The sequence below is a fragment of the Mauremys mutica genome, chromosome 4 (assembly GCF_020497125.1).
Source record: "Mauremys mutica isolate MM-2020 ecotype Southern chromosome 4, ASM2049712v1, whole genome shotgun sequence".
Taxonomy (NCBI): domain Eukaryota; kingdom Metazoa; phylum Chordata; order Testudines; family Geoemydidae; genus Mauremys; species Mauremys mutica.
In genome coordinates this window covers 139,200,288-139,225,769 of record NC_059075.1, presented here as the reverse complement: position 1 = coordinate 139,225,769, position 25,482 = coordinate 139,200,288, and the positions used below count along the sequence as shown (strand labels likewise).

At 45.1% G+C, this 25,482-nt stretch overlaps 2 protein-coding genes across 3 annotated transcripts in view; both read right to left on the bottom strand.

Annotated features, from left to right (window-relative positions):
- Positions 1-14,732, bottom strand: part of RASSF5 (Ras association domain family member 5) — a 114,617-nt gene extending 99,885 nt beyond the window's left edge. Inside the window, exon 1 of one of the 2 annotated variants that reach the window (XM_045012836.1) lies at positions 14,584-14,732. In XM_045012836.1, coding sequence (XP_044868771.1) covers positions 14,584-14,659 — 76 coding nt within the window. In that variant the 5' untranslated portion in view covers positions 14,660-14,732. Of the gene's footprint in view, positions 1-3,241; positions 4,294-14,583 lie in introns of those variants that run through there. The other variant, XM_045012835.1, reaches the window with a different exon arrangement.
- A 3,475-nt stretch (positions 14,733-18,207) lies between these two features.
- Positions 18,208-25,482, bottom strand: part of IKBKE (inhibitor of nuclear factor kappa B kinase subunit epsilon) — a 34,221-nt gene continuing 26,946 nt past the window's right edge. Inside the window, exons 18-21 of the mRNA XM_045016641.1 lie at positions 24,179-24,275; positions 23,082-23,194; positions 21,165-21,236; positions 18,208-20,112 (exon numbers count right to left, since the gene is read on the bottom strand). Of these exons, the coding sequence (XP_044872576.1) occupies positions 20,079-20,112; positions 21,165-21,236; positions 23,082-23,194; positions 24,179-24,275 (316 nt within the window). The 3' untranslated portion in view covers positions 18,208-20,078. The remainder of the gene's footprint in view (positions 20,113-21,164; positions 21,237-23,081; positions 23,195-24,178; positions 24,276-25,482) is intronic.

Here is a 25,482-nt window from a genome sequence, read left to right as displayed (position 1 = left end):
AGATTTTCAGCATATTCATCATTTTTCCCCATGCTGTATTCAGGATTCATGTTACAGCTATAATCAGCTAATGTTATGCTCTAGTGAATGACAAATCAAATCAAAACGTGTGAACTTCTCTGCTAAGTGAAAATACTACCCTGCCATCTATTAGTCAACTGCTGTTTCAGGTAGTTTCTTGCCCTTTCACTGTTATAATGTGGAATGTCTTCTCCAGTGAAGAGGCATTTTCTCAAGATAACAAAGGTAATTAAAACATGACAACGGTCACCTGAAAAAACCCCCGGAAAAATAAAATATTTTACTGTATATAAATCTAAGAACCTACGTTGACACGCCTACTTTTGTGAAAAGTGCCAGTAAGATTTCGGGCTTCAATCCTGCAGACACTTAAGTCCACGTCTAACTTTGCTACTATGACCCTACTCATGATAAAGTTAAAATGTGCATAAGTGTTTGCAAGGTCAGGGCCTTAATAACCATAAGTGGCCAGGACCTTCGTTTTAGGTCTCCTTTGAATGATGGCACCTCCAACACCACAGGCAGGGCCGGCTCCCGGCACCAGTCGAGCAAGCTCGTGCTTGGGGCGGCAGATTCTACGGGGCGACATTCCGCCCAAATCTAGGGCGGCACAGCCCCCCACCCCCTTTTTTTTTTTTTGGCTTGCAAAAAAGCCAGAGCAGGCCCTGACCACAGGAGACTGTAATGCCTTCAGTAGAGAAGGGGAAAGTCAGTTCACCACAATGTTGACTTGTATTACCAAACTCCATGTTTTGCCAATGGAATCAAAATTAAACAGGTCTGCTTTTTTGTTTACTTCCATGTTTGGGCACTGCCGTCATTGCAGATGTCAAAACAGCACTGGGGACAGAGTATTTTAACTGCTGCAGGTTTGCTTGTTTGGAGGGATTTTTGTGCAGTACTGGAAATAAAAACGGTGCTGACGGCATGTGCACAAACACGTGTGCTGGATTGTTTTTGCAGCCTGCCTCAAATTTCTCAGGTATTGGAGTAGAAAAAAAAATTAAGAATCAAGAGATTTAGACTCCCGACACGCTTCCTTTTCCAGATCATAGCACTTTCAAGATGGACAGTGATACTGACCTACTTTTAAATAAATAAAAGGTGAATTTTTAAAGTTATTTAACTTATAGTTATCTTGTCTCCGTTTCTTTAGTTAATAACTAAATATTCCTCCATAAGCTATTGAACAAACCACGCAGAGTGAATTTAAGGATGAGAACTCATCCCCTGCCCCATCAATATCTAGTATACAGGTAATTCAGATTTGAATATGGTACACTAGCACACACATTGCAGTGCCAGTATAACCTCTGAAGCATGCATCCCCTGCCAGACACACAGTTTAATATACCAACACACGTCAGGATTAGATACACTTTACAAGATTCTACGTGCTGCACAAGGCAGGGTTAGAAAAACAAACAATACAACACAAGAGAAAATCACTGTAGAACTATTTAGCTGCTTAAAAAAAAAATACAGCTCCAGTACTTCACAGGTTATCAGTGCCATTGTTTGGAAAGAGGAATTTAATTACTGTCCTCTCTACCTCTAACTATATTAGCAGTTATAAGGAGTTGGTAATAGGAAAATGTAATTTTCAGCTACTTAAACAAGTAGATGTTATTGCCCAGACACAGGGCGAATGTCCATTCAGCACTGAACATGGAAGCATATTTTTCAGCTACAAAAATGGAGAGAGAATGAGCCATTCTGAGCCAGTGCTGGGCACAGGAAAATGTACATCTACCTAACCCAATCACCCCATCAAATATTAAGCTTTGATTACTATACGAGAGTCAATTAAAAAAATATCAATAATCCAAGTTCCTTTGACACTATCCGAAGTTCCACACTGATAATTAAGTTCAATCAACCCTCTCCCCCAGTGTGCTATTTAGTTTATTGAGAAATGCCCTTACATTGCCAAATGGCATCTTGGCAGAAAAATATACATCATGCAATGATTCAGGAGCATCCTGCATTCTAGGGGCTAAATCCCATAAGCAGGTGCAACTCCCATTGACATCAGAGGAGTCAGAATGTCAAGATTGTAGATCATTAAACTATGGAAATTCTATAATGAAGGTAGGACCATCATCATTATTACTCTATGAATTTGTGATTTTCTAGAAAGTCTTTGAAAGGGATGGGAAAAGACTATTATTAAATGTCACCAGCCCTCATGGAACAGCTGTTCTAAATCTTAAAGCCAAAATGACAGGCGTTATGTGCTAGTGACCAAAATGAACTCTCGAAGCAGCAGTTGACTACCACACATTAACACAAGACAAGCTCTTTGCTACCAGAATCAAAAAGTCATCTGTCTCATCTATTCGAGCACCGTGGCAATATGCAAGTCCACAGTGTTGTATAGACAATCTTACATTAGATCCCAATGAACAGATAGCTTTTAAAGCAACACAGCCCCTGTGCATCAATTATCTGTCATCATCAATACAGCTATGTACTGAGCATGCCTTTACAGCTACTGAAGAAGGTAAAACAGGTAACTTATTCAAGAATAAATCTGCAAATACATTGTCAGAGTACCAGGTGCTTTACCAATGAGGCAAAGGACAAGGCATACAATGATCTCAAAACTGCAAATTAAGGTAAATACCTTCAGATGTAATAGGTTTAATAAATGATAATGCAAACCATGCAGAAAAATGAGACAGACAGACAGACAGAGGGAAAAATATATTCCCCACCTGGGAGGTTACTCAAGGTTTAGAAGCAGGGAAAGAAACAGCTCTCCTCTAAAATATATCACTGTAGGCACTACAGAAATAACCTTCTGCATAAAGCAGTGGAGCTCTCCTAGAGGAATCATAACTGCTTTACAAGAATGCAAAACAGAAGCAACAAGGTTACACCATGTATTAGTTCTCTGAGACAATAGATCATGTTCTAAAATATATAGATTCCCTCCAGCTCATTTTTCTTGATACAATCAGTAGGGCGGGGGGGTAGGGGATTTGGAGGTCACCGGCCATTCTCAATCAACTGCCATGGGGTGGGGGTATCCCAGAGGGGGGGTGGCACCTGAATTCTGTTATGGGGGCTGAAGGGTTGGGTGATGAGGGGGTGATTACATTTCGGATCGAGAGGGGCTACAGGTCCTTTGCAATGAGGGAGGGGGTGGTAGACCAGACATCTGCAAAGGGAGGGGGCGATCAGTCACCAGCAAGGAGGGAGGGGGAGAGACACTTACTGGTGCAGCGCAGGGCCCGTTGCTGCACCGCCTCCCCGCACAGGTCGCACCAGCCCCGGCCGAGCGCGAAGGCTTCGAAGCGGTGCCCCTCCCCCTTCTCCTCCCGCACGCGGGGGTCCCGGGGCTGCTCGAAGATGGTCCGCACGTCGGGCAGCTGGCGCGGCGCCCCGGAGCGCAGCCGCAGGCGCAGGCGGAGCAGCCCGGAGCGGGGCGCTTTGCCCGAGCCGGGCGGGTCCTGGGGGCTGCAGCCGGCCAGCTCCACCTCTTCCCCGGGCGGGCTCGGGGCCCCGGCTCCGCTGCTGCTGCCCGCGAACGGCTCCCGGGACTGCGGCACGGCCGAGGGAGCCGCGTCCTGCTGGGCGGGCGCCGGGCGCCCCGCGCTGGGGTCCTCCGCGGTGCCAAGGAGCCGCCTGCCCCCAGCTTCGCCCCGCGGGCGCTCCCCGTCCTCGGGCCCCCAGGCGCCTCCAGCCTGCCCGCTGCCCTGCTCCGTGCCCCGCTGCTGGGGCATCGCTCCGGCTGCAGCCCCCCCGGCGGGCTGCTGCTGCGCCGGCGTCTGGCGCCTCCACGGCTTCATGTCACCGGACGCCGAGCGCTTGAGGATCTTCTTCCTCTCGTTGGCGCTGAGGCTCTGCAGGAAAAGCTGCTGCTCTTTGTCCAGGAGCAGCGGGTAGGGGCATTGCCCGATGGCAGGGGAGGCCATGGCCATTGCGAGCCGCCAGCCAGCAGCCGGAGGGCGGCCGGGGAGCGCAGGCGCTTTTAAAAGCGACCGGTCGCCAAGCCTCAGCCCTGCTGAGCAAGGGGGTGGGGGGATGGAGAAAGGAGGAGACGGGGCGAGAAGCAGCTACGCCAGCAGCGCTCCCAGGTTTGCGCAGTGGGAGGCAACCTGTTAAAAAACACAACCCTCCACCCCAGCGCAAGTTAAACCAGAATCGTTCTTTAGCGGGGGCTAGCACCGAAGCGAGCCCATCAGCGACCCCAGCCCCGCTAAGCTCAAAACACTTCTTCCAAGAGCCATTCCGTCCAGGGCCCGGATCCTGCCAACACTGGTGTACCTGTGTCCCCCAAGCAATCAGTGTAACGCGACCCTGGTGCATGCACGCCCAGCTCAGTCACGTGTTTAGAGGAGGGAGGCACGGAGTTTTAAAGCCGAGCTATTGGCCCTTCCACCAAGTGCTACAGGGGGCCGGCCCTAGAAGGCAAATACACCAGAGGTGAGATTTTCAAAAGTGGCTCACTGATGCACCTGCCCACATGTCATTTTCAAAAGTGACGTAGGCCGTCAGGAAAATAAAAGTCTACAATAGTTTTAGGCTTCTAAGTACCCAAGTCACTTTTGAAAACAGGATTTATGGCCAGATTTTTAAAAGGTAGTCGAGCACCTAGTGGGATTTTCAAAAGTAGCCCTAGAATTCTGTTAGTAAGCTGGCCCTTTGGCACATCTAAGAATATTGCCCCAAAGTGTATCTGGGGTAAAACAACATTCACAATTTGGAGTTCGATCAAGCCGTTTTTGATACACCATGATAAATAAATCAAAATGTTGTTAAGGGATAGAGAGTTTACACCAAGTTACAGCACCTCTTCCTTCCCTCCCGTTATTTGTTGAACTCCTATCTGCAAAACACTTTGGTCCATTAATTTCACACTTTCCCCAAACACATTAACAGGAAGCTGTGCATGAAGATACAATAAGGGAGTTTTTGGAGGGGAAGTTTTGAATCATTAAATCCTATTTATAAATAGGCTATATAAATATATATATAAATATAGGATATTTAATATAAATAAAGTAAATTACAGCCTTTGCAAAACAGTAAACTACCACAGACCTATATTGTTATATACACAAAGATACATTTCAGCTAGTGAGCAGATACTATTGCCAATTAAGCTCACCAATATTTTCTCATTGTTTCCTTGTACTTCCCTGTCTGTCTGTATCCACTTATTTTATAGGTAGACTAAGATCTTTAGGGCACGGTTTGTCTTTTTGTTCTGTCTGTACAGCACCTAGCACCTGCAGTCCAGATCTAGGACTAGGGCTCCTAGGAACTATATTATTATTAATAATAATAATAATAATAATAAAAATAATAATGTAATTTTCCTACCTTTGTCACTGTAGCCCTGAGGATTAATCTGTTGGTCTGTATAAAATGTCTTTTTGATAAAGTGTGTAGGCTGCATAGATTAATAGAATTTGCAATAAGCTGTAATGAAGATACCTAGAAACTTCTAGACCAGACATCCTGGCCTATTTCCTCTGTGATGCTGAAAGCAACCTTTAAGACCCTTACTCAGAAAAGTAATAATAGGAGACAAACCTACGCAAATTGTCTAGGGACTTTTCGAATATCTGCTAACCTTTCACCTAGTTAGGTGCAAAAGGAGAGTTTTTCTGCCCACAAATGTAACACGTACACCCGCAAGCTACTATATAGCTGTCATTAGTACGCACACAAAAGGTCAGCCAATGAAAACAGGTACCCTCACCTTTCCATGGGGGAAAGACAAATTTGGGCATAGGAGGAAGGATTTCTCCCTATAAAAGGTGTGATAATCCACCATTAGGCAGGCGATACACCCATCCTTCTATTCTCCATCGCCTCACCCTGCCTACACCTACGAAAGCTGTCAACTACTGATAAGTCGTAGTGTTCTGTCCTTTCACAGCTGTAAGTATGAAATAATTCTTAATTTCTACTTCACCTCTAAAGCATCTATGCTAAGAAGGGTTTAAATCATAGCCAGTCTCTTGGTAACTTCCTCTAGCAAAGGTGTGAAATCTTCTGAGTGCTATTGCTGCAAAGTGCATTTAGAACTGTGTAATATCATATCATATCTCTTAAAGAACTGTGATATTTTGTAACTTTGTAATCTCATACTGCTTTTAACATTTTACATTTACTTCTTGTTTTATTGATTTTAAATAAAAGGTCTTGTTTGACTAAACTCTGTCCCTGTCTAAATTTCCTGTTATACCCCAATCTCCTTGTATTAAATTCTGTGAAGCCTGATTCAAGACGAACTTTTATCTTCTGATCACACATATTGGCGAGCCATACCCATATTATTAATATCTATCAATTATTACTAACATTATTAATTAATTAGAAAATTAATTATTAAATACAACTAAATTAAGTGGATAAATTCCACTGTCCCTACTAACCCTCCCCAAATCAGGCTACAGTCACTATCACTTGTTTAAGATTTTTTCATTGAATATTTTGGTGCACAAACTTGGGTGCTTGCTGTTAGGTGCCTAAATCCATAGGTAAGGCACTTTCAGAGGTGACGGGCATTCACAACTTCCACTGAACTTAATGGGAACTGCAGCTGCTCAAGGTTTTCTGGAAGAAACGGGGGGGAGGGGGAGGAAGAGAGAGAGAGAGAGAGAGAGAGAGAGAGAAATCAAGCCACTTACATAGGTGCCTAACTTTGAGCTCCCAAATTGAAAAATTTTTACTGCTCTTTTTTGGTATGTTTTATTCCCTGGAAGCAAAGTGAAAATGAACTCATCCACTTCCCATTGCAGGCAGCTTCTGGCTCTAGCATGACCTAGCTGCAAGCAGAGTTAGAAAATGTATGGCTGCTTTTGTGGGCTTTTTTTTTTTTTTTTAAAGTTTCAATTTGAATTTTTAATATCCCTGAAATGTTTCTTTTGCTTTTAGACTCCCCCCCCCCAAATAACCTAGCTTACGGGCCAAATTTGACCTGACTGTCCATTTAAAACAACAAGGGATTTTTGAGGTAGGTAGAGAGTAGGTGAGCAAGAACAACAATGAATGGTGGGAGGACTGTCTGCACAATCCACCCTGCTCAGCCTTTCCTCAAGGTGGAACTTTCACTTTTCTTCTCTCTGTCTTTCACATTGGAATAAGCCGAATTGGAAGACCCATGCTTTATACAGGTGGAAGTGACAATGCTAGGTGCAAGGAGACAATGATCTTAGGTGCCTCCATTTCCATGTCTGCAGTATTGCCAATCCTTGCAATTTTATCATCTCACATTAGTTGGCGTTTTTCTTAAAGCCCCAGCTCCTGGAGTCAGGTGATTACATGAGAACCTCCCAGGGTGTCAGGTGGATTAGTCAGGCAAAGTACAGGAGGATGAGATCTTGACATGCAAGCAGTGATGAGCTGCCAAAATCTTAACTGGTTCCCTATAAAAAGTTCTGATTTAAAGGGGGGGGACCGGGGGAGACATCCTTATGGGGCTGGGGGCCCCTGCAGGGCCTGGACCAATTGCCCCACTTGCCCCCTCCCCTCCCCTCTGGCCAGCCCTGGAGCTTGCAGCAGCCCCCCCACACACACACCCTTGATGGGCCATTCAAAAAGTGGCAGCAGGACGACTCCAGAGGTCAGCTGAGCTGCCCATCTGGTGCTGGCGGCTGGCCACACTGCAGCTGGGAGGAAGCGGGGGAAGGGCCGGGGAGCCTCAGCCTCCCCAGCTGGGAATCCTGGGAGCAACAGGATGGTCCGGCCCGTGGACTGGAGTTCTTTGCCCACCCCCTGGCCCTTTAACAACCGGTTCTCCACGGAGGTCTAATTTTAGCAACCGGTTCTTGAGAACCTGTGGGAACCTGCTCCAGCTCACCACTGCATGCAAGGTGCCACAGAAGTGCTCAATATGAAAGGGGAGAGCTCCTGCAGTGCTTTGCCTGGGATGGGATGAAGGAGTGATGTGGCCGAGCAAGATCTTTCCAGAGGAAATTCCAGCAGACTCCTCCAGTTTGTCTCTTGATTTTAACCAGAAGATTAGTAGTCACAGTAATCAGCACCTTTAAGAAAGCAGCAGACCAAATTAGTGGACAACTGGAACTAATGGAAATTTTCCCACTGCAATTACAGAGGTTATGTGCATTTAGAAAGTTGAAACTTATCTCTATACATGCCACAGGCAATATAAAGAGGGAAAATATTATAGACCAACTTTAAAATGGCTCCAGCCTGGGCCTCGAGGCAGCTGTACACCCCAAGTGGGTACACATCTAGCTACCTGCTTTGCATTCACCAGTGCCAAGCAAACAAGAGGTTTTCAGGGAGCACAAAAATAAGGGTGGCAAAACAAGCGACTGCTGTGGAAGATTTTTGCCTCCTCCTCAGAGCTTCCTGCAATCTCTGCTTTGCAAACTCATTATTTTCTATGCTTTTTCAATCGAGAGAGAAAAAGAACAAAAAGCCAATCATACCATTAAATGTAATATTGTACCTTCTGCAGTGCTTCTTGACCAGGGAACGCCAAGCACTCCCTAAACATCAGTGAGGGTTCAGTAAGTGCCCATGAGCCAGCTATTGTCCCCATTTTACAGATAGGAAAACTGAGGTAGAGAGAGTAATTAGGTCAAGGTTTTAAAAAATGACTATTTTGGAGGCTTCAATTTTTGGGTGTTCAGCGAGAGAGGCTAAAAAGGTCTGATTTTCAGAAGGTGAATGGCTCCACAGTTTCTGAAATTCAGGACCTTTTAAGGTATCTAAAGTTGGATGTTTAAATGAGATATTCAAAATTGCTAGACACTTCTGAAAATTTTGGCCAAGGTCACATGCCAAGTGACCAGTAGAACCGGGAACTGAATTGGGTCTTCCAGGTCCCAGGCCATTGCCCTAACCCAGCACCACCCTTTCTTTCTGGCACAAGGGCTCTCGTACAGGTGTAAAACTGGTGCAACTCCGATGGTGTTACTTCTAAATAATTTTCAATGAGTTACATGGGTTCCAATGTGAGAAAAATCAGGTCAATACTGTAAAGAGATAATAGCTTTTCATTTGCTGTACTGCAGGAAAATTTGAGTTCCTAAGTGTGTCTGTCACAAGTGAGTGAGGGATGAACCAGAGATATTTAAATCAAAAAATAGTGGATCTGGTTTACAAGCTAATAGTGCCACAATAGCATAGAGATAGCATGAGGTTACCACTCAAGACAGTTATCAGACAGCAGTCCAGCTTGCAAAATGCTAGTTTCATTCCTCATTTCAGCACAAAGTTTTTTGTTTTGCTTTTGCCTTTTAAGGTCCCTTCTTCACAATGTTCAGGTCCTGAGTTGTTTTAATATCATCGCAGCTGCTCTTTTCTATGAAATCGAGGGCTGCGTTTTACTGAAGTGACAGAGTTACAATGCAGCTGCAGCCCACACACCCACCCACACACACCAGTAAGAGAAGAGAATGGAAGAATATTTGAGACAGGCAAACGCATGTTATGTCAAGGCTTCTTCATCAGAGATTTCTACTTCAAGGTTATGTGGGATTTGAAAAAAAACAAACAAACCCAGAACTTCACATAAAAATACATGGGCCCCAGGAAGAGTCAATCCAAAAGTTTTGCTTCATATACAATTATGTGACAATTCCCTATTGGATTCTGGGTCTGTTCCAATCACATGCATCCTTTATACTTACAGGGCTGCTGGACTGGAAGAACTCACTTTCTCACACGTTTCTTGTCCTGTCAACATCTAGTCTCATGATCTGCACACAGGACCAAGACTCAGGAATTCTTGAGTTCCAATCTTGTTCTGATACTGACTTTGTCTGTGACCTTGAGCAGATCAGATAACCTCTCTGCCTTAGTTTCCCTATCAGTAAAATAGGGATATTTACTTAACTTGAAGATGGAGGAGGACAGAGAGTTAATATTTGTCAAGTGCTATGTATTCTTCTGCATATTTAAACAGATCTACCATTATATACACACAAATTGCTTTCCCCCAACTAAAATGCAGCAACCTCTGTGGAGAGACTTTGCAAATATTTAACAGCACAGAGCCACACTACACAACTGTTTAGGGCAGAACACCACTAACTAGGTGGAACTGCAGGTGGAATTTAGATAGGCCCAATGCTCTTACCTCTGCACAGCTCCAAAACCAAGAGCAGAATTTACTCCTGGGAAAACTGAACACAACACAGTGTTTCCCTGTTTGCTTTTCAGTACAGTGAGCAAATGCTGGATATTGTTAAAAAAGTTAGCAACATTTTATTTATGAAGCACTCTCCTGCCCCTCCACCAAAGGAAGTTCTCTACAACAGAGCTGGGTGAAATTTTCTGGACAAATCCTTGATTTGCCGAGAAATACAGTTTCAGGTTCACCCAAACTATTAGCAAATTCAGGTCAAATTAAGTGAATAGTTTTGGCCACTAATACCCTAAAAAAAAAAAGTTAAGTCAAAAACTTTTCATTTTGATTTTTCATTTGAAAATGCCATCTAGTTTAAAAAAAAAAAAAGCTAGATTTACTTGCCAGAAAGAATAAGACACCCCAAAAAACAAAACAAAATAAGAATAAAAATACACGTCGGGTCAAACATGATGTTTTGTTGGAACCAAATTTAAGCTAATTTAATTTTGAACACTGAACAAAAAAAGTCAGGTGTTTGCTCATCTCTGATCTCAGATGAGCCAACACCTGACTTTTTTTGTTCAGTGTTCAAAATTAAATTAGCTTAAATTTGGTTCCAACAAAACATCATGTTTGACCCGACGTGTATTTTTATTCTTATTTTGTTTTGTTTTTTGGGGTGTCTTATTCTTTCTGGCAAGTAAATCTAGCTTTTTTTTTTTGAATATCCCCTATCATGTCACAACCTTCCAAATGCTGATCTAAATGTTTGCTTGGCAGGTATTAATCCATAGCCAATATACCTGTAAAGAGCGGTGTGTGGGTGTGTATATATATTTTTTTGTTTGTTTCCACTACCAAAAAATGCATACTCAGCTGCTGGACAACAAAATGCTTCTGTTCACTATGGACCAATACAGCTTGTTAAAGGACTATTTGCCACAAGAGGAGATTAGTAAATGAACCTTCACTTGAGAGAAAGCCGTAGACACGCTTAAGACATTGACTATCAATCCTGAACATTAAATACAACTATCATCTTACTTACCCCTTTACCTTACAGAGCAAGCAGAATAGCAGGGCCTGTCCCGCAATCCACCATTATTGTATTGTGGTGTCTTGACATATTGTGGTCACTGTATCAACATGTTAATAATATGAACTTTCAGGGGGCTGAAATACATGCTCAGAGTAAAAGTCACTGCCCACCAGGAGCCCACTTGGTTATATGCATCAGAAGGTGGCAATTCAGGCAGCTTCTGACCTTCCACCCACCTCTACCCTGGGTTTTTTACACTCTAGTTTGGGTGCCTCTTGAGAGAGAGAGAGAGAGAGAGAGACACACACACACACGTTCTAGCTGACACAGGGTGTGCATGGCTGCATGCATGTTTGAGCACAGATAGTTGCAGGACAAAGCCCAAGTCCATTTGAGAGGATTAAAGTTGTTTTGGTCAATTGCTCCTCTGCCACAAATCCAGGGGGATAGCATCACTTTCAACTGATTTCACAGTCCGAGACAAAATAAGAACTTGGGGGATTCCCCAGTTGCTTTTGGATTCAGTCTGTTAGTGGTTCTTGCCAGAGGAAATTCCCTGTGCATACCAGAAGAGGACATCCTTATTGCCTCTTTATACCATTTAATAGCACATGCCTAGACATAGGCTGGAGGAGGCAGGCTACAGGAAATTTTGCAGAGGCGGGGTTCCACCAGAGAAGCAGAGCCTCCCTTTGGAGGAAAGTCCCCTTACATCACAACAGAAAACCTTCTACCTACAGGTCATGTGTGTGAGTGTATTGCGTGTGTCTGATTCCGCCCTGTCAGCTCTTGTGGCCAGGGAGTGGGAAAGTTTGCACACACTAATAATGGTGCACAAAGGGGTGAAGACAACAAATCTATATTTGTGGCGGGAACACAAAGTGCAGAAGTCCGTGATTTCCAAGGAGAAATGACAGAGCGTGATCGTTTGGATGGGCTTCTCAAAAGCGCTCGGCACTGGCCTCACTTTGTTCCTTTATCAAATAAACACCTGATTTCATATATGAGCGCTTTTGAAAATCCCATCTTATGTGTTCAAACTCTGAGGAGCAGAAAGGACTTCTGACTCTTGGGAAGAAGGATGTTTTTGAGAGCCAAGCATGAGACTAAGGGTCAGGACACCCGGGCTCTAACCCCAGCTGTGCCATGGAATCCATGAGACACCTCAGGCAAGTCATCTATGCCTCAGCTTCTCCATCAGTAAAATGGGGATTCAGAGCAGATCAGTGTGGCTACATTAATGAATGTTTTTCTGTATTTCCAGGCCCTGGGCTGCAAGGTGCTACAGAAACGCAAAATAGTATTGTATGGGACTGAGCGGGAAAACATCCCTTTCTTTCCACTTAGACATTAAAATGCAGCATTGAAAAAAGCAGGTTTTTGGATAGTGTCTTTAAATTGCTAGGTTAAGCTTGCATAGGGACACAGCCTAGGGCTTGCAAGAGGACCGCATTAGCTATGCTAGAGTACTTGGGGAAAAGCAAGCTCGCTGCTCTTTTCCCAACCTCCTGAACTGGACAGCTACAGTCTATTAAGTGCTATTTTGCAGAAAAGATGATACAGTTTCTTCCCTAGAAAAATGTTTCCATTTTCATTTGTCAGCAGGTTTGTACGGGCCAGGAAAAGGCTGGTTAGAAACAGTGGTTAACCTAGCCCAAATAACCTTTAGGAACCAGTGCATCTCATCTTCCGACACTGAAAATCATGAGGTGACTATTAAAAGATATAAATGAGACAGATACACACACACACCGCCTCTCCCACCCCCCAGCTCATTTGTTCATTTAAAAAAAAATGCTCTATGGGGTCAGTTGATTTTTGTTTGAGCAATTCCAAACACAAGGGGTGAAATTCTTGCCCTACAGAAAGCAACGGGAGTTTTGCCAGCACCTTCAGTGAGGCCAGGGCTCACCCCAGCTGCTTGAGATGGTGGGGGGCGGGTGCAGGAGGGAGTGAAAGAAGCCTTCTATATCAAGGGTTAACATAAGAAAATTACAAGCCAAATAATTTTGGCAGGAGGATTTCTGTTTCATATTGATTCAGGGAGTTCCGTCTAACTGTTGTTTTATGGCAGTTTAAACAGGACAAGAGCGGTTAGCGAAACCCTGCAGGAAGTTTGCCAAAAAAGCGCAATGAATTCCTGGTCCGAACCCCAGCTGGTGTAAATCAGTGCCACTCCACTGAAGTCAAGGGAGCTGTGCTAATTTACCCCCAGCTCAGCTTCTGGTCCTCTGCTCCTCCAGGAGTTCTAAGTATGTTTAAGGCTGACTGAAATATAAATGCTAGCTTATAAATTAGGAGGTTCTTAGAAAATAATTTGCGGGTAAGGTTTTTAAAACAGGGCCTCATTCCCAGTGTGTTCACGATCGCAAGTGGTTTGGTTTGAGAGCTGGGTATTTAAAACTGGAACGTAAAGGGAATGTTTAGATTCTATGCCAGGTTTCACTTGGTGTATATGATGTTTTTCCTTCCAGAAGTCTCTAGAGATACTTATTATATCTACCACCACAATCTTTGCAGAAGCGTTACGTTAATACGGTTTAAATTGTTTGTTGTATACCCAAGTCTGAAACATTAAACGGATTTCAGTTCAAGTGGATTTTAGCCCCCGATTTTCCAATAGTAGCCACTAAATATTTGTTTCCTCATTTCTGAGGAATTCAACCAGACAAACCCAGGGGATGACTTTGTGGATATGGAACTCCCACAACTCCCACTGAAAACAACGGCAGTCCAGCATGTCTGAAAGAACAGACCCTAGATGTCTCAAGCATTCGGATGGATGGTCCAGTGGTCAGGGCACTAGCGTAGGACTTGGGTTCAAATTCTTACTCTGCCTCAGCCTTCCTGTGTGAGCATGAGCAAGTCGCAGCCTCTCCATGCCTCCCGTTCCCATTTGTGCCATAGCACTGCCCTGCCTCCTAGGAGCGTGTGATGACAAACCCATTAAAGATTATGAGGATCTCAAATCCTATGGTGACGGGGGCCATGCAAGTGCCTTAGACAGACACCCAAAAACTGAGGCACTTTAAAAGCCAACATTTTCAGAAGTGGCCCCCAATCTTAATCTCTCCCGTCAAGTAGAGTTTGGGGCTCATTTTATGCACGTTGTGGGCCCCAGATTATTATTATTATTTTTTTTTAAAGATTTATCCTTCAAGGATCACATTTGCATCAAGGAAGCAAAACAAGCCCTTGTGATGTGACCACTGCATATTAAACTGAGCTTAACTAATATTCACTTTTACCATGTGCTACCCCCACCAATTGCTGTACTCGCATTTTGTCCTTTGCTATTTACTTCAATTGTAAACGCTGAAGCAGGAACTGTGTGTGCGCATCTCACACACACGCACACAGCCTAGTGCAACGAGGCCCACCTGATCGGGGCCTCTGGGTGCTACCACAATACATGTATTTAACAATAATAAGCCAAAAGAAAACCAAGTAGAAAACTTCCCACCTTGGTCTCCAGCCCAGTCCTGTGGCCCTGGAGGTTTGGATCCTGATTTCTTCCTAAGACATCTCTCCAACTCCATCCCCAAAGAAACCTCTTTATAGTCCTCCCCTCAACTGGCTGCTCAAAAGGTGGGGTATGCAGATCTGAAATTAACCCCTTGTTAACCAGGGACCAGGCAGCAGCCCCATGCATGTACACATCATGTGCAGCAGTAATAACAGCTAGTGTTTAGCCTCCCCAACCAGGAAGCAAAAAATAAAAATAAAATTAACCGCCCCCCCATCAGGCACAAGGATAGTTGAGGCTTATCCAGACTGTGAGGCTATTAATTTATCTTAAGGTTGACACCACCCTATTGTCAGGGGGTGAAGGATACACTCAGGGCTTAGAGTCTGAGCTTAAGCAGCACTTTGGGACCGTTGAGTTTCTTTAAATCATAATGACAAAGTGACCTGTCAGGCTGCCTGAGCCCAAGGATGTGACTGCTCGAAGGATGCAAGAGTCAACGCTCTGGAACCAAAACGTTCACTCAGGGGGGTTGAGGTTTGACAGTGGGGTTTACCGTTGATTGTTTAGCAAACCAACGGTTAGCCACAGAAAACGCACTGGAAAGGGAATTGCAGGAGAGGTGAAAGAAAGAGAAGAAACAGCTTTTTACAGATCTGCTGGGACAGTCATTCTTGGTATCCTGTTTGCTATTAATTCAGACATTCATGCTTGGATAGCAGCCCCGCTTCTTTTTCTATATGTGGGATCAGCAGATCGGCTGGAAAGTATGAACAACCACAAGTATTTTGCACTTTTCCAGTGCCTTGATCAGAAGCTCTCAAAGCACTTGGACTCAACCATCTCCTGGGGCAGCCCAGTATGTCATTACATAGGTGCAGATGCTGAAGCCCAGGAAGGTGAAGTGACTTGCTTAAGGTAAAATCAAATCCACTAGGACTCAGGAATCTTAGCTCTTAAATCCCTTTCTCTGGTAACCCAGTCCCATAATCAGACCCAATGCTAGGAACAGAAGTCAGATGTCTTGGTTCCTAGTCCCTCGCTCTGAGCACATGATCCAATGCTATGTTCAAGAACTGGAAATAGAACCCAGGAGTCCTGGCTCCCTGTTCCCTGCTGTAACCATTGGATACTACTTCCTCCCTTAAAAAGTATCAAGTTAGTCATATTTTTAAAATGCTAATAGCTTCAATAATAATCAAAACTAGCAAGAAATATTATCAAGGGAGAGGGACTGAAACACATTGAAACACTAAGTTTCATAAGTGTTAAACTTTCCTCCAACAATAAAGTTTCTCTTTCTGAAGTTAACCTTGAGAAACTGACAAGGAAGCTTGACACAGAGGGGCTGTTCTCCTCCATCATGTCTTTGAAACACTCAGCTTGCCCTGACTTGTAACACATCTTACACCAGTACGCAGTGAAGGGAAAACCCACAACCACAAGGCAACTATGGTTTTACTAGACATGGAGATTAATTACTGGCAGTGCCAGTACAAAAGCACCTATTTGCATTGTGAAAGAGTCAGAGGCCCATTGAGCCAAATGCTGCAGGCATCCACTCAGAGGCAGTCTCTGCCCCAAGGAGTTTGCAATTGGAATAGACAGGCTTGGAAGGGAAGAAAAGGGAAGCGACTTACCCAAGGTCATCCAGCAGGCCAGTGGCACAGCCAGGAATAGAATCCAGGTCTCCTGGTTCCCAGCCTAGTACCCTACCCTCTTTATCACATTGTCTCTCCACTTACCATTACTAAATGGCTACAAACACTTGGCTGTAAGGACCAAGTAATGCAGCGAGCCTGCGTGTCCCACTAGAGACTCCTGGACACCTTCTACATTGTATCATTAGCATAGTTCCCTTTTTGTAGCATGAGAAGTAGGAGTCTAGGGGGCACAGGCAGTGATTTATCTGTGAGTGTGAGTGGGGTGGGGGCGGGGGGAGAGAGCACCAGGGGAATTCCCTCCCCTTTTAAATGATCAGCTCCCAGGTTCTAAATAGCCACCTCTCAGCCATGGATTGCACTTGCAACCCCCCTCCCCTCCCCACTTTCTGTGAGCGGCATCATCACTCCGTTTAGCTCCATTTGCAGCTTGGAGACCTTTTATCTGGGTCTCTCTGCTCCCCTCCGCTGGGGGTTTCACCCATAAATCACCCAGCGGGAAGATGGAAAAGGGAAAAGACAGTGCATCTGAGACTGCTTGCAAATAGCTTCTTGATATCATCTAATGTTTGCCCCCTGGAGAGCCTAAGCTTCCTATATCACCACCTGACACACTGCTGCCAGCAAACAGCTGAGTCAGCGGATAACGGCTAAGGATTACAACCCCTCGTAAAGCCCAACGTTAAAAAATGGTAGGAAGTTTGGGGCATAACAAATACTGGAGGCAAAGCATTTGGAATCAGCATTGACTTGGAGCAATAGGGATTTTGAATAGATCTCATTTTTCCTGGCCTACAATTATATGGGAATTAACTCCCTTCTCCCTCAGTCCCAGCTCTCCTAGATCAACACAGGCAAAGGGCTGTGGCTGTCCTCACACACACAAAGCAGCAGTGGCATCTTCAAACGGCTCCACTGGCTCAGCATTCATTTCAGGCATCAGCTCAGAACTGCCCTGTTTTAAGTCCTCCACAAACTCACTCCAGCCAACCTCATGGACTTAGTCACTCCTACTTCTCTCCCTGCTCAATTGGCACTGGCCTCATCCTTGCATTCCCTCTCCCCCCCACACCTTTCTCAATGCTGTCCGTGCTAAAGCCTTCTCCTCAGTGGCTCCTGCCATCTAGAACAGCTTCCCTCTGTCTCTGTGACCCATAGATTACTCCATTTCAAAACTCAGAAGATGAGAAATGGTTCTTTGCTTATACCTATTCAGTCTCTTGACCAGATCAGGGAACCATTGTGCTAGATGTTGCATGGAACACAGAGAGAGTCCCTGCCACAAAGAATTTAGGATCCAAACAGACAGAACAAAAAGAGTGAGAGAAGGGAATCAGTTGCATGAATAGATTTTTCTATTCACACCCAGCAGACCAGTGGCAGAGGCAGGAATAGCACAGTGCTCTAGCCACTAGGTCATGCGTCCTCAAGGCCCCAGTCTCTATTATTCTGGGATAAACTTAATCCCAAAAGGCCTGCTGGGGATCAGCAATAAATCAAGCTATAGAACATGCAAACAATCTGTTTCTCCTTTAAAAACGCAGCCACATTTTATAATGAACTCTGCACACAACAACACGAAACACTCATCGTTCGTTCTGTTCTCATGTGGATTTATCTTCAAAACTATGCCTGAAAATTATGGCTTGGATCCTGCACTCTGGTGCATGCAGCAGAACCCTGGGCCCATGCAGAATCCCACTGAAGAATATGGAGTTTGGCCAAGCAGGATGGGGGCCTGTGCATGTATCACATACAAGGACACCTTTCAACCACTGTCAAAGGCCATTATCTCCCTAATTAAAGCTAACAAAATGCTTTCCTGGAACGCTGCAGTCAGATTTACTGGGAGTTTGGGACTCTCCAGATCTGCAAACTCCAGACACACTATTCTGCATGTTGGAGCAGAGGCTTTATAAATAGCCCTAGTAATCATTTCTGTAACAAAACACCATTTCTGTAACCATTTTATTCCATAATCATGCTTATGTTAACAGACACCACAGACATGACCAAGCAAACGAGTTCCATTTACAAGTTGTTCTCCAAACAGAGCAGACCATTCCTGTATTTACATTTGGTTTGCATTAAAGCGATGGCTTCTCTGCATCAGATACATTGTCGGATCCAGATCAACTGTACCACCAAATACGCCTGGATCACTGATTTGGGTAATCAGAGTCAAGAGACAGGGAGCCAAGAGGGTACCAGGGCAGTGTATTAGAAAAGAAGGTTTGGAGAGCAAAGCATTCGGATAGTCAGTGTGCTGGGATTACACGCACACAGCTCTCATTAACTCTGGTGGCAGTTAAAAGCGGAGATTCAAGAAAGAAGAGATTCCCGATTGAAAACAAGATTGAAATTCATAGGGCCAGATCATGAAGCTGGTGGAAATCAGTGAAGCTCCAATGGAGACACCAGCTGAGAATCTGGCCCATATTGTCCAGGAATGATGACACTTAGTGGGTAGTGAAATTATTCCAGAAAGTATAAAAATAGCTCTGTTTCATTGGTGTAGCTTTCTGTGAATAAATGTTCAACAGTGCCTAAGTGATTTAGGAGCCAAAGCCCAATTGTCAAGAGTGATTTGGGCACTTAAGACCTAGAAGTTCCATTAACTTTCAATAAGATTCAGGCTCCTAAGTGCCTAAGTCCCTTTTGAAAATATAATTTAGGTCTCCATGTCACTTTTGAACATTTTTCACTAGGACCCTTATAAGATGTCAGTTTAACAGAGTTAAATTAAATTGCCAATAAGCCAATCGGACCAACATTCTCTGGAATAATTCAGCATTTCACAGATAGATCATTTGTCTGCTTGGCATGGACTTCCATGGCTCATCCCAAAACAAAAATCACCTTCTCCTACTTGTAAAGATGCATTTTGATGCAGCCCATGGATGTCACGTTCAAGGACTTTACACAATATCTTCAATATGGAATTACTCAGGGAGCATGTGCACCCATGTGCATATAAGCACAGAGGTCACGTATCGCTCTGGAAACGGACCTACAAGACACAGCAACCGAAGCTTCCAATTTGTTTCATATTCTTATGGCCATTGGTAATCAGAACACATGCGACTTAGGTGGAGAGGAAGTGACAGAACGCAACCAGATGGTCCAGTCAGTCTCCAGCAGACAGTTGACAATAGCTATACTCCAAAGCGAAGCTCTTCGAAGATTTGGCGCTGTTGATTTCTGCATTACCCCATATTCCACCTTCTCCCAGTTGGAAGAGGGACTATTTCCATACTGGAGCAGATCTTTGGTCCATCGAGTCCACTATCCTTCCTGCACACGGCTCACACTGGCAAGGACACGTGCTGATCAAAATTGACAAGGATAAAGAAACCGGGAGATCATGCAATGGAGAATCATCTTTAAGCTGGAGTCACAAATTACAGAGACTTCTGCTTGTATTCCATGGGTGGGAGAGATGTAAAGTGGCTTAAAGAAGCTGATTTAATCTAACCCATTTCATCCAACAGAGCATGGCCTCCTTGATACTGGGTGAAGTCAACAATTCGATGGGAATAAGAAATAAATGTAAAATATTGGAAATAATCCATTTTCTCAAAGGAACCCCAAACAGGGTAACGTCTGAACAACATTAGGGACACTGCCAGTATTCAAGTGCTTGAGGCTTGCAGCCCAGGTAAGGCTAATGCTGGTGAACTGTGCCAAAGTGCTGGAGCAGAGAGGTAGGACAAGGTGATGTCTTTGAGTTAAAGTTCTCCATTGATTTTGACCCAAAGTGCGAGATATAATTTAAAAACAAAAAACAAAACACTATTTCATCAGCTCCAAATCCATCACATCACATCTCCCTCAAACATCTGGAGCGGGCGCAACCCCACTTAACCTGTGGGAACAAAATCAAAAGGTTTATACTAGAGAAGGACACAAAGCAACCTTCCTGGATTCATACACTCCTGAACTCTGGGATGTGGATCCAAACTTCTGCAGCTTCCTCTCACATCTCCTGAAATAAGCTGTTCGTTTCTGAAACACACCTGCTCTTTTCTTCTTCATTCACAGCCAGGACTATGGTGATAATGTAGTCAATGTCTCTAAAAGCAGGCAGGGATGCAAACACTGAGGTACAAAATGGAATTTTTCTCCCTCTAAATTCTAGCCTGAAACATATTGACATTTTGATTCTTATTATTCAGAAGGATTCATGGTAACTGAGGTGGTGGTGTTTAGGGAGCAGGAGATGAGTCTCCTGGGTTTTATTTCTGTCTCTGCCACTGACTTGCTGTGTGACCCTAAGCAAGTCACTTAACCCTTCTCTGCCTCAGTTTCTCTATCTGTAAGCAGAGATGTATTTAATGTTGTTAAATCACTCTGTGATCCTCAGACCCAAGGACCAGGAGAAGTGCCAGATGTTCTTATTAGTAGTAGGAGGCTGATGTTACACTTAGTGTTTCATCCAGAAATTCTTTACAAACTCACTTGCTAAGTGCATACAAGAAACACTTAATCCGTCACTGTCACTGGAATACAGCCACCTCTAAGGTGGAAAACAGCAACTGTTGAACAGTGCAGAGCAACAAAGGAAGCATGCCTGAAATGGCAGGGTGAAACATAGGTAGGCATTCACATAAGCTCAGGTCAGGCATAACTTCAAAGGCAAGTAAACTCTTCAGAAGTTCTAGGTCAGGAGGTAAATTTAGTATAGTCCTAATATCATGGTGAGAAATGGCTCAGTTGGCTGGCATAACTTTGTTGTAGACCTTATATTCCTTTATCTCATTACAATACCAATGATCAACGCTATTCCCCTGGTCAAATTCCTATCCGAACCATCCCATGTTCCTCCCAGGCAGCAGGTTAAGCTCTAGCTAGACATTACAGGAGGCAAGTAAATGCTCGGCTGAGTAGCTTTGCTGCACGCAGAGCACTCTCTCTTACCGCTCAATGATGCTGTTGTTGCTCTGGAGGTCATTCGCTACCAGTTTCATCTGCTCCCGAAGCTCCTTCATTCTGATAAAGACACAAACAAGCCTCTTAACACACATGCTGTTTTGCTAGTGGGATGGTTTCCTGCAGAAGGGAAGTGGAAAGTCCTCTTCTCTTCAGCAAGTCCTCACCCTCATGTAGGAGAACAGTGTGTGCAAAAGTAAATGGCTTAATGTAGCTAAGAACACAAGAGAAACGTTCCCCAGCAGGAGGTATAAGGGCCCTACCAAATTCACAGCCATGAAAAATGCATCACAGACCGTGAAATCGGGTCTTGTGTATTTTACCCTATACTACAGAGATTTCACGAGGGAGACCAGAATTTTTCAAACTGGGGGTCCTGACCCAAAAGAAGGTTGCGGGGGGTTGCAAGGTTATTTTTTGGGGGAGAGGAGAGCGCAGTATTGCTACCCTTACTTCTGAGCTGCCTTCAGAGCTGGAAAGCTGGAGAGCAGCAGCTGTTGGCCAAGCAGCCAGCTCTGAAGGCAGCACCCCACCAGCAGCAGCGCAGAAGTAAGAGTGGCAATACCATACCGTGCCATCCTTACTTCTGCGCTGCTGCTGGCGGGGTGCTGCCTTCAGAGCTGGGCTCCCGGCCAGCAGTTGCTGCTCTCCAGCCGCCCAACTCTGAAGGCAGCGCCGCCAGCAGCAGCAGCAGTGCAGAAGTAAGGGTAGCAGTTCCACAACCCCCCCTACAATAACCTTGTGACCCCCCCCAACGCTTTTTTGGGGTCAGATCCCCTACAATTACAGCACTGTGAAATTTCAGATTTAAATATCTGAAATCATGAAAGTTACGGGTTTTTCAAGTTGTATGGCCGTGAAATTGACCAAAATGGCTGCGAATTTGGTAGGGCCCTAGGTATAAGGCAGGAGTACCAAGCACAGAGCTCCCCTGCTCAGACACTCCCCCCATTCTGCGCCGCAAGTAGCTATTCTGGAGTTTCCTGCATTGCTTCTGAGAGCCCAACTTGGCCTGCAGTCCCCTCCTCCCTCAACCCCTGTGCACCCGTGGGAGGGCTAGAAAGCTGGTTAATACTAGCGAACAAACAAGGTCTCCCCGCTCCTTCAAGTTCTCAAGCCTGCTCTGTTTTGATACCCACACCTAAAATTACCACCACCACACTTCATATTAAGGTTCCTTTCAGGGGCAGCTCTAGACATTTCGCCGCCCCAAGCATGGCATCATGCCGCGGGGGGCGCTCTGCCGCTCGCTGGTCCTGTGGCTCCGGTGGACCTCCCGCAGGCGTGCCTGCGGAGGGTCCGGTGGAGCCGCGGGACCAGCGGACCCTCCGCAGGCATGCCTGCGGGAGGTCCACCAGAGCCGCGGGACCGGCGGACCCTCCTCAGGCACGCCACCGAAGGCACCCTGCCTTCCGCCCTCCCGGCGACTGGCAGAGCGCCCCCCGCGGCATGCCGCCCCAAGCACGCGCTTGGCGTGCTGGGGCCTAGAGCCGCCCCTGGTTCCTTTTACGAACAGTTCACAAAGGGTTAACAGCCGTCTGAATGCACCGTTTATCAATTGTTGTAGAGTCCAACAGGCTGCTTACAGCCACAGCTTATAACCATCTATAATGTCTTCTCCTGATGGACGCCGGACCATTTACAAACACATGTACATATCTAACATGATACTTGTTAACCCCTCAAACCATTTATTAATGGAACCTTAATATAAAGGGGGACCATGAACTCTCACATGGCTGGTAGCGGTCCCTAGCCCAAGCCCAAACCAACCTGGGGACGTTTACGACCCAGGCCTATTCCTAGGCATAAGGGAACTCGTAATGGTGCACACAGCTTGGGTCCTTCTCATTGGTTCTGGACATGTTCCAGCTCCCTTCCCTCCGGTCACCCGCCTGGACTCACCTAAGTACCATCTCCTGATGGGCTAGATTCATGTAAACTGGTGGGGGTGCAGAAGAGACCTGGGCCAAATTCGGTTTCTCCCGCAGGATTCTCTGAGGTAACTTGTCCAAAGCCTGTGAAGGAGAAGGAACCTTTACAGCCTGCAAATGACATGCTATTTCCTACATTTAACTCTAGCATCTTTGATGCTTAGGAGGTTTTAACAGCAAGGGGGTTTTAAACACTGAAATAGAGTGATGTGCAGATAACCAGGGCCATCACATAAACCTCTCCAGGGAAAGCAAAATAAAAATAGCAGATGGACCAGGGCACCTGTTATATGTCTACGTCATAAAGTGCCAGCAAATGCATCCTAAACACATTAGACAGCTCATCATGTTTATAACTGTTGCCACTTCCAGTTATTACAGTCTGAAGTAACTACCGCTAGGCTGCTATTCATTTGGAGGAGGGGTGTTCATTGTTTCCCGTCCACTGGGCACCCAGGACCTGCCATTACATAACCTGTTCAGTTGAGAGATCAACACATCATACTCGACCATCAGTTACACAGAAATTTGGCAGGGTGTTAACGAAACACTCAATGAAGCAAAAAACCACAAGAGTCATCAGAAGTGTCACTCATGAAATTACAGATTGTATGTTGTAGCATATAGGATACGGGCCCAGTACCTATACTCACTGGGATAACTTGTAAGCAGAGACTTTATTTGCTGCTAATTATTTTTTTAAGAAGTGTGAGTGTGTTTCAGACTAGTAGTCTGAACACAGGATTAGGAGCCAGGAATGAGTGCACTGTAACCGCACTGCTGACACCAACTCACTGTGTGACTTTGGGCAAGTCACTTGGGATCAAATTTTCAAAAGCACTTAAGTGCCACAAGAGCAGAGGTCCCATTGCCTTTTGAAAGTGTTACCCACTTCACCTTGCTCTTCTGCAGGTTTTCCCCACCTATAAAATGAAGACTACTTAATATCACGGGGGATTTGCGAGCGCTTTGAAATTTACAAGTGCAAGATACTAGCTTGATTTAAAAAAAGTCTACATTGTAGTATCCATCTTCTAAGCAGAGAGGGTTTTAGAATAAACACGGTACATTATGGAGGCACTCCTGGCATCCCATCATCTCCACATTACAAGCAGCTATAGAGTTGCTGAGTTTCTTCAAATGCTCTCTCATCTCCCAAACTTCCCTATTGAGAAAAAAAAAAACTCCAGTCAAATATTTGGTAAAAATGAGAACTTTGAGTTTTTTTCCCCCCTTCTGAAAACCATGTTCGATCTGGGTTAAAATCCAACTGGGAAGCAGATGAATGGCTCTTGGTGTCACACCCAGGTTATAATTACAGCCTTGCCTCTATTGTTCTTAGGCAAGGCTGGCCAAAGAGCACTAGCAGTAAACTAATGGGGAAAATGTACCCGGTGTGGAGGGTGCACACACCTCGTGCCAAGTTTCACTCTACAAGGCTATTTAAATTTGTAACCAACAATGGCTGCTCTCCTTTCTCTGTGCCTGATCCAGTAGAAAGACTCCCTTTGTCTTCAATGGGCTTTAAATCAGGCCCTATGTGCTTAATTCCCACACAGCCAATAATAAAGAAAAATAGGCAGTGCCTTCAAGTAACAACTGGACTTCTGTAGCATCCACAAGTCTCCAAGCAATACACTAAACCTTACTATGGTGAGCTCAACATTACGGCTGAGGAATCCGAAGCACAGAGAAGCGAAGTGACTTGCCTGAAGTCACACAGCACATCGGTGGCTGAGCTGGGAATAGCACCTTAGGGTGCATCTTCACCGCACATTAAACCAGGGCTCTGACTCAGGCTTGAGCCCAAGCCCTGCTTCCGTCCACACACAGATGAGTCTGACTTGGGTCAGCAAGCACTTACAACCTGGGTCCTAGGACCCTACTAGGGGGGTGGGTCAGAGCCAGAGTCCTGCCATGACTTGGGTTCACGCCCTGTCATTTTGCAAAGTGGACTCCAGTCAAGCTGCAAACCCAAGTCAGAAGGGCTGCGCAGTGCACTATGGAGACGTCAGCACAGCTGTGAGACCCAGCTCCAGCGACTGTAAACCCTGGTTAACAATGCAGTGTAGATGCTCAAACACAAGCTTGGAAACACCTAGTGCAAAAGCCTGGGTCCCACAGACCCAGTTTCATGAGGCAGTATAGACATACCCTTAGAGTCCTGATTTCGGGGTCCCTGTTTTAGGGCCAAGTGTAGCTTACCCTATTCCTGTATTTTAGTAGCAGTTTTACAGTAAGGTGTAGAGGCCCCAGTCAAGGATTGTTACGCTAGGCACTGTGCAGACAAGAAATTAGACCAGTCCCTGCCCCAAAAGAGCTCAGATCACTCCCAGTCAGTGGGCTCGCTTGTTTGATCAGAACAATTAGCA